The following is a 15,909-nucleotide window of genomic DNA, read 5'->3' as shown; positions in this document are numbered from 1 at the left end:
CGCATTTACAATGCGGCGCACCATGGGGCAAAAACGGCACAGATGCGTGACGCATCTGTGCCGTAAAGGTGGCGCATTGCTGGAGATGCGTCGCAAGCGCGACGCAGCTCCAGTAAGGCTCGGTGGTGCCCCATCTATACAATGCTGCGTCAAGACCTACGCCTGCTTCAGCAGCATTGGCCTGAAAGTGACTGAGTGAAATCTTATAGCCACTTTTACGAGGCACACCTGCCCCGGAACACCCAACCTGCGCCGGAACGCCCACAAGTGGCGCAGGGCTTTACAACGTGACGCATCTGCCTAGATACGTCACGTTGTAAATGGGTCGTAGGGATGCGCCACGTTTATGCCGCAGTTGCGTGACGCAAACGTGGCGCATTCCCATCATAAATCTGCCCCTGTGAATTTACACACCATGGGAAGATGGTAAAATATCAGATTAAACCAAAAACATGCTAAAATACACCATATTGGAATTATGCTCCTTACTGCATTAGGAAAAATTCAAGTCTGTGAAAAGTGTGAGTGTTTAAAACAGCTATCTAATTCATCAATTAGGCATTCATATATCATTCACTTACATCTTCATTTTTAATAATTTCACTTGATTCTTTTGACTGGCAAATTTTGTTATGCATTCTCTTAGGTTGTGTTACTGTTTCTTACATATAAGGGTTTGTTCCTTGTTTTTGGGTGGCTCTGCTCTGTCCAAAGACAAATGCTACTATTGCTTCTTGATCCTTTCTCCAACTTCGCAAGACTGCTGAATTAGGGGGAACATCCTTTACAATGTGGATGTTACACCGCAGTTCCCTTACGACGCAACTTTTACAACGCAAGTTGTAACAACAAATTGCGCTGGGGGGCGCTCCAGGATAGTAAATAGTTTAATTTACTATCCAAATCCTTCCCTACTATCCATGGGGACTGGAGTTGGAATAGTAAATTAAACTATTCACTATCCTGCCCCCAACAACGCAAGTCGTGGTAACGACTTGCGTTGTAAAACATGCGTCGTAAAGTACTGCGATGTAAAACATCGCGTTGTAACGACGTACATCCCTGAATTAGCCAATGCTTGTTTTTACAAATATTTTTAAAGGTGGACTATTCCAAATCGTTTGTAATCCACAATGGATAAGTTTGTTAAATTTGACTATTTTCACTATCTTTTTAGTCTTATAAGACAAATTAAACACTTGAACCAAATTAGCCCCTACACTATATTGACGCATCTGTGTAATTCTTGATCACTGCATAGCTAAATTGTCTCTTATGCTGGATATTTTTGACACTTCCCAATGGGGATTAAACACAGCAACATCAGGATTCCTACTCATCCTGTCAACAAATGACAGCAAAAGGCTTGACAAACCGCCTGAGCATCATTCTATTGGGAGTACCCCATTAAGGAGATTTCTATTTTGCCAGGAGTATTTAAAATCATACATTCTTCCTGTTCTGGAATCCGAAAGCAACCACCATGTACAGAAAAAGAATAGACCAGTAAACTGTTTTTTGTCAGTGTGTGGTTCTCCTTTTACCTTACGCAACTGAACACAAAGGAGGTATACATTGTGGTCGTGGAGGTGGTTGCTATCCTGTGCTCTAGGGCTGGACTGCTTATTCTTTCCTTTTATAGTATGCTGTTCAGATTTGACAGGAATAAAACACATATTATAAAGACAACTATTAAACAAAAAATGTATTATTATTTAAAGAAGCATGGGATAAATATTTTAGAACTACATGCATCTAACACTTCCAGGGGTCCCAGATCTTCCCCTTTTCAAGCAGGACTCCTTCACTTGCCAATCATTCTCCTAGGTTTTCCACCCAGAAGAAAATGGTAATTAAGGATGTGCTACAAACAAATGGCGTTGAAGAGGTAGTGGCTAGGGTTATCCTCCTTACAGGTACATTTAACACAAATAATTGAACAATTTGAAGAAAACCTGCCCAGGCTGTAGGTGTATTGGATACAATGAGAGCCCACTGTAGTCACTCACTAGGAAAAAACGTTGGGGCCTATTATTAACAACTAGCGATATTTATCGGTAAATGTGCTTAACGATATTTTTTTTATCGCCGGATTATATCGCAGAGATAACATGCTATTAGCAACGTTTATCTCCAAAACGATAAAATATCTGGCGATAGCGGAGAAATGCGTGAATATTGCTGAAAATCCAGCGATATTTAGGCATTATCGCTAATAGGGGCTTAACCTGAATATCCACCTCCCATTGGATATACAGGCTAAGAAGTCGTCTGAGCAGGCGTTAGGTTTTGGGGATATTCGCGCTTAGCGCAAATTTTTTCATCGCTACGCCTTTGTTGATTATAGGCGATAGCGATGTTAGCGACTGCTTTCAGTCACTTTCAGGTTGGGTACGCCCACTTTGCATGTCATTAGCGATAAATATTGCTGACATGCACAGCGGGCCCCAAACCGCTCGCTATCGCCTACAAGCTGCTGCGATAATCTCATATCGCCCGCCTTGATAAAATGCCCCTTTTTTCCTAGAGACCCCTAACCCACCAGGGTTGCACCTTAGTGGCATGCTTCATCATTGTGGTTCATCTTGATCCTCTAGGGATTGAGGCATGCTATGAGTTTGCGATTACCCAGGAGCACTTATTTGTGTATTACTTGATAAGGGTAGTGAATTGGGAGGGAGTGGGAAATAAAGTTAAAATACGTGACTAGTAGGAAAATTGTTTTATTCCTGCCCCTAGCCAGTAAAGGTTAAAATCAGGGGTTATGACTGAAGTTATGGACTTTGATGAGTCTATGTGCTTCAAAAATAAGCAGTCAACATGTTTCGAGCCCTTCCCCCATTGGCTCTTCATCAGGACTTATCGGGAACCCAGTCCCAATAGGACCACTCCCCTAAATCCTATAATAGGGACACACTGGGTGGCATGCCATCAACATGCTCCTAATATACATATGGTTACTAATGAATCGTTCTGTATTTGTAATGACGAGAAAACGAAAATTTTAAAACATCGGCTTGTCAGCTTGGCTGACAAACCCAAAACTGTCCAAAGCTATAGATATGCAACACCCTTATTGTGTGGGTGCTCAGTAAGTGAAATATGTGATCACTCCTTGCGTGTGAACGTCATCGCTCAACTCTATGGTTGTGAAATGTGACATTGTGAAATACTATTGCGTCATGGTCTTTGCCAGGGATGAGGGGCCTTTAGTCAAACCCTATCAATGAGAAAAATGTACCCAAGACTGTTAAAAAAGGTTTCAGATTTAGGCAGAGTAAAAATCTTTGTTCGAGGTCATTGCGGAAAAAGTGCCCAGTAATGTTTGCCCCTAACTTACTTCATCAAGCACGTCCTCTGCTTACTTGCCTACATGATACCCTGGAGACCGCATCCTAGCGATGTGGGTCTTCAGATGTTAATATAAACTGAGGGGTATCCTTGGAGTGCGCGCTGCCGGGAAAGTGGAAAAGACTAGACCGCTAATCAAAACCCAAAATTGCTGCTCACCTTGGCTCTACGACGGGGCCATCTTGGAAAAGTATATACAGTATCTATCGCCGTGGGAGGCAATAAGTGGCAAATAGCATTTAGTGTCAAGACTGATTTACTTACGCTGGGTCCAAACTGGGGTGTTATAGTGAGCAAATGAAAGATGGATTAAACCCAGATCTCTTGACTGGAGTGAGTGGTTGAAAAACTTCAGCACTCGGTCCATCATCTTGTGTTGCTTTGTAAAAATGGCATTTTCAGAAACATAATTACATTCCAATTCACCATAAGTTTTGATTATAAATTAGGATACCAGAGACACCAAACATGAACCAGTTATATCTTCCCATTTGGAAATTACACTTATTATGTGTAAAACTAGGCCTTACATTAGTAAAAAATTAATTCAAGAGTTTTTCACTACCAGGACAGGTAAAACTTACTAAAAGTACATGTCCTTCTTTTTAAATATATTGCACCCTGTCCCCTGGGCTTCCAGGGCCTACCCTAAGTTGAATTATATGAACTAAAAGGAAGGTTTGGTCCTGGCAAAAGTTTATTTTTCCAGGTCAAAATGGCAGCTTAAATTGCACACACAGGCTCTGCAAATACAGACCTCAGATATGTTTAAAGGGCTACTTGAGTGGGGGCACAATCAGTGCTCCAGGCCCACTAGTAGCATTTAATTTACAGACCTGGGGCACATTTAGTGCACTTTAATGGGGACTTATAAGTAAATGTAATATGTCAAATGGGTATGAGCCAATATTACCACGTTAAGAGGAGAAAGCGCTTGTTAACAGTGGTAAAGTGCTCAGAGTTCTAAGACCAGCAAAACCAAGGTCTGAAAAAATGGAGGTGGAAAGCAAAAAATTGGGTGAAGGTCTAATTCTGTTCTTGATATTTTCGCGTAGGAATGCACACTGTACAGGTGGTGTATTATAGTATAGTAATTAAATGCACCTACTCATTACTCCAAACCACCCCTCTACCCAGCTGGGAAATAAAAAGGTTTGACAACAATAACCATCTTTAAAATTACTATTATTTTCCTAATTCCCCTGGGGACCAGAAATACAGCTGAAGTTGAGAACATGTTATAAATCCTCCCGCTAGTTCAAGGCGGTGCCTAGTGTTGTTTGGCCAGAGCCAACACGTGTGTTTGGCCGCACTGGTTTAGGTGAGCAGTTTAGCATCAACTGAAAGGTCTTGGCGCTTCACCTATATTGAAGACATTGCAAAAACCCAAAGAAGAAAGAACATGGGCAGAAGATGTGGTTTGGAATTTAGAGGCAAACAACTTTTTTGAAAATTTGAACTGAAGGAGATCATTGAGTCACAAGAAGCTTGATGGGCATGTGTGTCTGTATATTGCTTCTCCTACTTGTCTTCTTCAGAGGAAGGGGTCTCGAGCCAATTTGCAATCTCCAGGCTTGGACGCAGGATTCATATTACCACGAAGGAGACCGGCTCTTAGGGGGAGTGTTCGTTGTTCATTCCGAGTACTCATCTCCCGAGCTTACATTCACCGAAGAGCCAAAACCAATATCATGTGAAGGGTGAGAAAAGTATATTACAACATTATAGAAATGAGACAGAGATGTCCTGTGAGGAGTAAGAACAGTAAATTTGGCAGTCTGCATAGAGCTGCCACAACTAATATCCTGGGTCTGGCAAGACCAGTTTATTACAGTATATGTAGAAATATTACAACTGATGTCCTGTGAGAGGTAAGAACAATTTATAACAGCACACAGAGTGTTGTTACAACTTACATCCCAAGATAGGTAGGAACAGTCTATATATTACTCATATCCTGTGATAGGTAACAGTAGTATACCACAGTCTCTGTAGAACTGTTGCATCTGATATCCTGTGAGGGGTAAGAACTGTTTATTACAGTAGGTATAAAAGTATCATTGCTGTATGTTAATAAAAATCACAGCGATGTCACTGCTCACTTTCCGTGATGGGTAGGAACAGTCGGTATAGAGCTCATATCCTGTGATGGGTAAGAGCACTTTAGCACAGTTTCTGTAGAACTGCTGCAGCTAATATCCTGTGAGGGTTAAGAACAGTTTATTACCGTAGGTATAAAAGTATCATTGCTGATGTCCTAGCACATTTAAGAACAGTTTATTACAGCACGCATATATGTTCCTGTGAGTGAAGAATGATGTTTTGCAGTCTGTAAAAAACTGGAGTTCCTTCATAAGATCTTGAAACTCTAAGGTGACTTAAAATATCCTTATAATATACGGCAGCGGGTATGCTATTCCTTATAGTACATGGGCATACCATTATCCTTCTCACTTACACGCTTTCCTCCATTGGCCCGGTTTTATTATTCACTGATGAAGGCAATGCAGCACCAAAGTTTCTGTGCTGCCCTGCGTCAAAGGGAGAGAGAAACAATTTTCCATCATTTACTATGAAATGGTGCATTTCTTTTCTTCCCATCGCCGACACACTTTTTGAAGTTACGCGTAAACACACACCCTTTTGCCATAGTGCAAGGGCATGTGCGTTTTCTGAAGCATAGGTTTTGTACTAGAAGAGGTCATTTTCAGTATGAATTCTATGATATAAGGTTTCTCACACTTTACATGTGTGGTGTACCAAGCAACACACATGCAAAGGTAAAACAATCAGGAGAAATTAAAACATTTCTCCTCTTTACACCTGCCTCGAGGAGTAATTTATCAGACATCCATGTCTACGAATGTTTGTAGATAGGAACTGGTGTCAAAACCCATGGGGCCTCATTTATGAGTCCATGCGTCACTTTTACGCCGCCGGTTCGTCACTTTTTGTGACGCACCAGCAGCGTAAATAATGTTCCTTGTTGCACCATATTTACAAAGTGACGCATCTAGGTAGATGCGTCACTTTGTAAACTCCTGCGCCACATTATACCTGCGCCAGGTATAATGTATGCAAGGGGGCGTATTTACGCAAGTAAGGGTCGTAGAAGTGACGCAGTGAAATCTATGAGATTTCACTGTGTCACTTTTAGGAAGATGTTGCGTCAAAATCTTGCGCCTGCCTCACAGCAGGCGTAAGACTGATGCAGGCCCTTTGACATGTGGCTTGCCCCATGTGAAAGGGCGCATTGCTGGAGTTGCGTCACTTTTGTGACACCCTCCAGGAATGCGTCACTTTTGCGCTTACAGATACTTCAGAAATACTGACGTATCTGTAACTCCTTGCGACATGATGCGTCATACTGTAAATATGACGCATCATTGGTGTCGCAAGGAGAGCGCAGTGAAAAGTGACGCATCGCTGTTTTCACACAGAGATGCGTCACTTTTCATAAATGAGGCCCAGGGTGTTTGCATTGGAATTCAGATGCACCACCCATGGAAATCCCCTTTGAGGTAAAGGAACACAAAGCGAGGCATAGCACAACGTAGCATTACTTTGGGATACTATCCAACGCAAATCCTGATTTGAATGAGAGAGTACATATAGCACCTTAGCACTTTGCACCAGATTTCCATGCATCCAACTGCAACGTATTTTAAAAATACTCACATGCCTGCTCTCCCATCTCTAGTGTGAGCTTGTCGTTTTTTTCTATATAGGCAAGCTCTTATCAGTGCCTGACACATTCAGTTCAGTTGCTTGCTTTCAACTCTCTAGTGAGAGTTCTTCTTTTCTTTTCAACAGTTTTTTTAATTGTTCAAATACTCTGATGTTCTACTAGTATTTTTAAATATGTGTGTACATATGTCTTTGTCTTTTTTTTTGCTTTTAAATTCTCTAGCTCCATTTGCACTCATTCTCACTAATTTTGTGTTCGGTAACATACTTTTCACATGATTTCCCTGCCCTTTTGTAACTTGTTTTTTAATGTATTTGTCTTTTTCAATTTGGTTGTCATTTCCATGTTTTTCTCCCTTTAATTTTTTCCTTTCTATTTCATGTGTTAATTTCTTACACTAAATGTAATTTTATATCACTTTCAGCCCTGATGAAGTTTTCCATGAGAGAATGAAGGGGCATATTACCAACAACTAGCGATAATTATCGCTATGTTGGTTTAGCGGCAATAATTGTATCGCCGTGTAGCGACGATTTTTATCGCTTAGGAACCTTGCTATCATCAAGATTTATCTCCTAAGCGATAAAAATCGGCCGAAATGCATGAATATCGCTGAAAAGTCAGCGATATTCATGCATTACCGAGCTAATGCTCTTAGCCATGTTATCCACCTCCCATTGTATAACATGGCTAAGAACTGCTCAGGGGCAGGTGTTAGCTTTTGGAGATATTCGCGCTTAGCGCGATTATCTCCAAAAGTTGGTAATAGGAGATGGCAATGTTAGCGACTGTTTCCAGTCGCTAACATCTTGGCACGCCCACTTTGCATGTCATTAGTGATAAATTTGTCTGATATGCAAAGCGGGGGCCAAGATGGTCGCTATCTCCTACTAGCTGTCGCTAACTGGTGTTAGCGACAGCTAGGTAATAGGGAGATAATTTTATCTCCGCTTTCTTGGCTTTTAAAGCCAAAAAAGCAGAGATAAATCCCTTGATAATATGCCCCGAAATGCGTTTGCTGAGTTCAAGGTTTCTATATCGTAAGAAAATTAGTAATTGAAAATAAAGACTTTTTGGGAAATCAACTATCATTCTCTGGACTTCAATATCCAGTGCATGCCCACCCTTTGCTATGTTGCCATAAATTTCTCCAATTCTTTTCAGAAAAAGATAGCATAAAAAGGAAAATCCAGTTCCCATCATCCTTGTTTAAAGTTTAATAAGTGTCTGTATTGCGCTGTCTCACCTGCCTTTTACCTTGACTACTGGCTCTGACAGCAGACATGGTGACATCAGAACTCTACTGTAATACATAACATGTAAGAATCACAGCTGGTATTCTGTGAGTCATTCAAGTTCATTACAGTATGTGCAGAAGTCTCACAGCTGATATTCTGTAAGTGATGACAACAGTTTATTACTGTGTCACAGCTGTTATTCTGTGAGGGATGAAAACAGTTTGTTACAGTACATACAGAAGTGCTACAGCTGATATTCTCTGTGGGATAGGAACAGTATATTACAATACCTACAGAAATGTCACCACTGATTTATTTGTGTGGGATAGCAGCAGTTTATTACAATAAGTACAGAAAAGTCAATGCTGATATTCTGTGTGGGATAGCAACAATTTATTAAACTATTAACAGAAAAGTCACAGCTGATATTCTGTGAGGGATGACAACAGTTTATTACAGTATGTACAGAAGTGTCACAGCTGATTTTCTGTGACAGATGACAAGTTTATTACAGTATGTACAGAAGTGTCACAGCTGATATTCTGTGACAGATGACAACAGTTTATTACAGTATGTACAGAAGAGTCACAGCTGATATTCTGTGACAGATGACAACGGTTTATTACAGTATGTACAGAAGTGTCACAGCTGATTTTCTGTGACAGATGACAAGTTTATTACAGTATGTACAGAAGTGTCACAGCTGATATTCTGTGACAGATGACAACAGTTTATTACAGTATGTACAGAAGTGTCACAGCTGATATTCTGTGACAGATGACAACAGTTTATTACAGTATGTACAGAAGAGTCACAGCTGATATTCTGTGACAGATGACAACGGTTTATTACAGTATGTACAGAAGTGTCACAGCTGATATTCTGTGACAGATGACAACAGTTTATTACAGTATGTACAGAAGAGTCACAGCTGATATTCTGTGACAGATGACAACGGTTTATTACAGTATGTACAGAAGAGTCACAGCTGATATTCTGTGACAGATGACAACGGTTTATTACAGTATGTATAGAAGGGTCAAAGCTGATATTCTGTGACAGATGACAACAGTTTATTACAGTGTGTACAGAAGAGTCACAGCTGATATTCTGTGACAGATGACAACCGTTTATTACAGTATGTACAGAAGTGTCACAGCTGATATTCTGTGACAGATGACAACAGTTTATTACAGTATGTACAGAAGAGTCACAGCTGATAATCTGTGACAGATGACAACAGTTTATTACAGTATGTACAGAAGTGTCACAGCTAATTTTCTGTGACAGATGACAAGTTTATTACAGTATGTACAGAAGTGTCACAGCTGATATTCTGTGACAGATGACAACAGTTTATTACAGTATGTACAGAAGTTTCACAACTGATATTCTGTGACAGATGACAACAGTTTATTACAGTACGTATAGAAGGGTCAAAGCTGTAATTCTTTGAGGGATGATGGTATTTTATTACGGCATGTACGTAGCTGTCACAGCAGATATTCTGTGGGGAGAACAACAGTTAATTACAAAATGTACGTATGTGTCACACCTATTATCCTGTGAAGACAAATAACAGCCTATCACAGCTTTACAGGTTGCAGGGCTGCACCATGACTGTTATCCTAATGGGGGCCTGAAGATATTTTTATATTCGCATAAACAAAAGGAATCCTACTGGGGTATTGGGGAAGTGTTCACCACAGTGGTATGGGAGCACTTAGTGTTATGTAAAATACCCCTCACACACCAAAAGGCCCCTTGGTGTCATGCTTCATCATAGGGGTCTTCGCACCCTTCTAATGGGATGCGGCGTGCTGCGACCTACGACTACGCGGGAGCACTTGTAGTTTTCGACTATATGTGGTGCATGTGATTGGGTATGTTTTATATGTGAGTGGTGGGTTGAGTTGAAAAAATTAAAAAGCACCTGGCTCGTGGGTGAAAAAAGTTTTATTCAAGACCCCGGGCTGGTACTATTAAAAGAAGTGAAGTGCGAGGTAAACCTGTCCTGATTATGGACAGTACCTCAGGTGTGCGTCGACATGTTTCGGAGGCAAAGCTCCTTCTTCAGGACGGGGGTACAACTTCCCCACCTTACTCACGTTTCACTATAATGTCGAAAAAATGTATTTTATGTAATTAACAAACAGTGAAAACATATATATATATAAGTGTATGTAACTTCAGGCTACTATGTGCCTACAGCGGTTTGGCTCAAGTTTATGCAAATTGCATGACCTGAGAAAAGAAAAAGAATAATGATCACCCTGGTAATTGGTAGTTCTAACAGGTGCAATCACCTGGAACAAACCATATGCTTATTAACCCTGTGTAAGAATCCTTCTGTGTTACTCTACCTCCCCTCTCCTGTTGATTTAGATATTTTTATATTAACAAGTTTTTAAAGGGCAGTAAATACAACTATCTTCATTGTCAAATGTTGTAATTATTAGTTGTTACCTGTACCCTATATGTTGGTACTCAGAATATGAACCTCGGAAGCGAGGAGCCTTTCCATGAGTCATGAGTGTTACTCAGATGTCAGCAGCAAACTCTTAACTCACTGAGCCCTCTTGACAACTTTCTGTACATCAGTGTCAGGGATGATTATAGAGGAGAGGGTAGGAGGAAAAAGGCCATCTGTCAGCTAACCTGATGACCATAGACCCCACATACCTGGCTGTTAATCTTGGTGCTCCACTAATCTAAATATTGAGCGTCTCCTTTATAGCTTTTTAGTGTAGGGAAGCAAAGCACCTTGTAGCACTGCCCCCACAGCAAAGGAAAAGGGCAGAAATGCACTGTATTTAAGCAGTAGTGTGCATTCCTGCCCTTTCTGCCAGCACCTCTCTCTAGGTCTTCCTTATGATATGTTGCTTCCAGAGACTGATACAGCCTCTATTTTAGTCTTTCTTATGTGATATTGGTTGCAGAGACTGAGACAACCTCGCTCAGACTCTTTCTAATGTTATGTTGGGTGCAGAGACAGAGACAGCCTCTCCCTGAGTCTTCTTTATGATATATTGGTTCCAGGGAATAATACAGCCTCTATTGGAGTCTTTTATATGTGAAATTGAGCGCAGAGACTTAGACAGCCTCTCTCAGAGCCTTTCCTATGTTATGTTGGGGTCAGAGACCGAGACAGCCCTCTATTTGAGTTGTTCTAAAGTGATATTGGATGCAGAGACTGAGACAGACTCTCTCTGAGTCTTTCTTATGTTATATTGAATGCAAAGACAAAGGCAGTCATTCTCAAAGTCTCTTATGTTATATTGGGCGCAGAGACTGAGAGAGCCTCTCACAGAGTCTTTCTTATGTTATATTGGGCGCAGAGACTGAGAGAGCCTCTCACAGAGTCAGTCAGTCAAATACTTTATTGCGATAACTTAATATCATACAAAGACAATGACAAATGTATAAAACAATAACACATACATTAAAAACATTTAAGAAGCAGTTTAAAAATGACAAGTTTAAAAAGAACCAGCGACGAATTAAAGAGACCAACATACACAATATTACATATTAACATCAGCCTAGCTGGTAGAAAGTGCATAGTGCTAAAGTGCAAAGGTGCATAGATACTAAGAAATATTAAAAAATATGCTAAGGGTGTCCCATGAAAAATAGTTAGAACAGGCAACTACTGACCATGTTACTTCAGTTCTAAGAATGCTGACCCAAGAGGTCAACATACTAGCTAGAATGTTAATCTGTACTACAAGGGCAAGTAGGCACATTTTTAAGTCTAATGTTCCTGCTTCTAATAGCTCTCACCAGGAAACTAGCCACATAAAACATAATCCTGGGAGTTTGTAGCATTTGTAAGTAAATAAGAGCAGGTCTGACCAAAATAAATCCTGCCTCCTTGAGTATAGGTACAAGAAACATTTTCCGAGCTTCATTATAGTGGCTACAAAACATTATAAAGTGCATGGTACTTTGCTCGGAAAAATGATCACAAGAACATGGTGGTGCCTTTTCAGGGCTGCTCCAAACAGGATAAAACCCCAAGCTAAAATGAATCAAATTAAATCGAAAACGAGTTAAGATAAACCTGTGGTAAGGATGGGTCACCACATTAAGATAATTGTCAGGACCATTGGGTATAGCCAACAATATACTGGCCCTGACACAAGGTTTCTTCAACTCAATTTCTTCCCTCTCCAAGGTTAGGAGCTCCTTCATTCCAGCTTTAATGTAAACTATATCTTTTAGCGTTAGAGAATCAGTAGCAGTATAAAATTCAGGCCTCCCTAGCTTCAAAAAGTTTTCCTTGATGTACATCAACCACCTAATCCTATGTGCGTTATCTAGTTTCATACAGTCCCTCAGTATGGTATGATTAAGAGGAATTTCTGGGTTCAGCCACAACCTCATCCAAGCAACTAAAGGAGCTGTTCTAATGAGATCTGAAATGTAGCCTTCCCCCAATTCCATGTGAACTGTGTAGGTCGGGGTTGACTGGGGGACGCCCAAAACAGATCGAAAAAATTTATTTTCCATTGTCTGTATGGGTTCCATACCCCTATAACCCCACACTGAGCCACCATATGATGCAACTGAAATGCATTTAGCTTTATATATTTTGCTGATAGCTGCAAATGGCCTACCCCCCAGTTTTTTAGAAAACCCCTGGAGGGCAGCAGATGTCCTAGCCAACATTGATGCTCTATTTATAACTTGAGGGCCCCAGCTACCATTGTCATCAAAGGTGAGACCCAGGTAGGGAAAGGAGGAAACACGTGCTAGCTTTTCCTGCCCACAAAGGAACATTTTATGGAAGGGTCTCCTAGAGGCCCTACCCATAAGCATAACCTGTGATTTTTTTGCGTTTATTTTCAGGTCAAGTGAGGCCATAAAAGATTCAAAGGCATCCAGGAGTCGTTGAAGCCCCACCCCAGTACGAGCAAGAAGAACGGCGTCATCCGCATAAAGGAGGACTGGTATCCCCTGCTCTCCTGCTCGTGGGATGTCGTTAGTAACGCCCCTAAGGGCTGGCTCCAGTGAGTTCACGTAAAGCGAAAATAACAGTGGTGCCAGGATACATCCCTGTCTTACTCCTTTTTCAGACGCAAAGACGTCTGTACACCTTCCGTTCATTGTGACTCTAACTTTAGCAGTAAGGCCAGTGTGTAAATCAGCTAATAAATTAACTATGGATCTATCCAGACCCATATCGAGTAACTTCAACCAGAGCTTGGATCTATTAACCATATCGAACGCCGAGGAAAGGTCCATGAACCCAAGGTACATGGACCCGTCCATGGCCCTGGTGTATTTCTCGATCAAGAGGTGAAGATTAAGGCACTGATCCAGGGTACTTCTTTTAGATCTGAACCCATATTGCACATTGCTCAAGATGTCATTCTCAGTAGCCCATTCATTCAATTTCACCAATATGACTCTCCCAAGAATTTTAAATGAAGAATCAATCAGCGAAATCGGTCTGTAACATGCAGGATCCTGCCTGTTTCCTTTTTTAAAAACAGGAATAATTATTGATGTTTTCCATGACTTGGGAATATTATCACGGTTTAAGGCATTAAAGACCCTGCAGAGCAATCTTGACCAAAAGTTAGGGAAGCATTTAAAGGCATCAGCAGGAACGCCATCTGGTCCTGGTGCCTTTTTCTTTAAGGTACATTCTATTGCAGATAATACTTCACAGACTTCAAAGTGCAAATAGTTCCCTAGTGAAATAGTGTTATCTTCCTGTTCCCTAGTAACAGCAATATTATGAGCTGAATAGATGTCTCTAAAATGCTTAATCCAACCCTCATCAGGAATATTAGTTTCTAAGGGGGAGTTATCCTCCCCTGTGAATAAAGGTTGGTTGACAATCCTCCAGAATTCTCCACTATTTTTTAAAATGGCTTGGTCAGTGAGTTGAGTCCAAGCTTCATCTTTAAGCTGTTTTTTCCTTAATGCAATGGCCTTTTTATAAAGTACTCTACTGTTGCTAATGAGGTCACGATCTTTTGGAACGGTTTTCAGTGCATTAAGCAATGCAGAATGTGCTTTCGAGCAACTGTGGTCGAACCATCTTTTAGGAGGTTTCGGCTTGATATTGCTAGTCACAGAAAGCCTGCCATTTATCTTCTTACATATGCTACTAAATGCAAAGATCACTTCCCCATCGTTAGAGTCGCTAGATAGACACACTCCTACCTCCTCCTCAGCTTCTAGAAGAACTTCTTGAATGAAGGGTTCTGGGATTATACTATCCCATTTCAATTTCCTTCCCTGGTCCTTAACTTTAAGCTTTTTTATCCCATAGCAAGAACCATGGTTACGCCCCAAAAGATCAGACACTACGAGGTCCATGGAGACTGGGTTATGGTCGCTAAAAATAGAAATCACAGTTCTATACATTAAAACCTTGGATAAAAAACATGCAGAAATAAAAATATAATCAATAACAGAGTCATTGTCTGAGCCCTTAAAGGTAGGGGCCCTATTCCCCCCCTCCCCACAGCTGGATTCATAAAGGTTCCATCTAGCGAGAAAGTTTTCTAAACAGCCCCCCTGTCTGTTATGTTCAAGATGGACCAATACGCCATATGGAGGGGATTCTGAGTCATCGCAAACACACATGAGTGAGCAGGGATGTATATTAAAATCCCCCAAAAAAATAATTTCAAATGCTATAACATCCTCACTATAGACTGACAGAAAATGGTCCAATCTACCAAGGCTATATGTTGTACAGTCGGCAGCATTGGAATTATAAAAATTAATAAACAAAATATTAGGAGATTCCACGCGAGACAATTCAACAATAAGACATTGCTCTGATCCTGAGTCCCTTTTCTTGAGGCTACCTTTGATATCTAATTTGAAGAGGCTTAACAGTCCTCCCCTCGCTCTTCCTGCCGTGCTAGTCACGGCAGGGATACAAAAATAGCTGTAACCATCAGGAGAAAAACAAGAATTTGTGTCCCAGGTTTCCTGCAAAGCAATGATGTCAAACCTAGTTATAAATGCCAACCAAGGTGCATTACCTACTTTGGACTTTATGCCAGCTATATTCCAGGTAAGTATACTGAAGGCTGACGCGCTATTCTCTATCTGGCTAGAATGATCTGACACACTATTCTCTATCTGGCTAGAGTGATCTAACGAGAGTCAGTCATTATGATCCAGAAAGGATAAGGGTGCAAATCGATTAGACAATAACAGGGGTTGGGCAAAAGGATTCTGACATACTCTGGGGGCGGATTGGTTTACAGTATTCAGCTGTTGTTCCCAGCCCCTTCTATAGTTTGAGTCAGAATTAATATCCCACCCGAAGGCTGGTGTTTTAGGGTAGGTGACATTCTGCTGTTCCCCATAAAAGAACTTCAATGTTAATGGTACAACAGAACCACACAGAGTCTTTCTTATGTTATATTGGCGCAGATACTGAGACAGCCTAAGTTGCCTTGATGAATAGACAGAGACAGCTTCTCTTGGAGTCTTTCTTATGTTCAATTGAAAGCAAAGACAAAGGCAGCCTCTCTCTGAGTGTTTCCTATGTTAAATTTGGTGCGGAGAATGCGACATCCTCTCTCAGAGTCTTTCTTATGTTATGATAGGCGCAGAGACTGAGACAGCCTCTCTCTGAGTCTTTCCTAAGTTACATTG

At 40.9% G+C, this 15,909-nt stretch overlaps 1 protein-coding gene across 1 annotated transcript in view; it reads left to right on the top strand.

Moving 5' to 3' along the window:
• The window catches only part of LOC144774122 (extracellular calcium-sensing receptor-like), a 122,158-nt gene that overhangs the window by 32,433 nt on the left and 73,816 nt on the right, over positions 1 to 15,909 (top strand). Inside the window, exon 3 of the mRNA XM_078659146.1 lies at positions 4,890 to 5,051. Within this exon, the coding sequence (XP_078515272.1) occupies positions 4,890 to 5,051 (162 nt within the window). The remainder of the gene's footprint in view (positions 1 to 4,889; positions 5,052 to 15,909) is intronic.

Source organism: Lissotriton helveticus, chromosome 8 (assembly GCF_964261635.1).
Source record: "Lissotriton helveticus chromosome 8, aLisHel1.1, whole genome shotgun sequence".
Lineage (NCBI taxonomy): Eukaryota > Metazoa > Chordata > Amphibia > Caudata > Salamandridae > Lissotriton > Lissotriton helveticus.
This window is presented reverse-complemented; position numbering and strand designations above follow the sequence as displayed.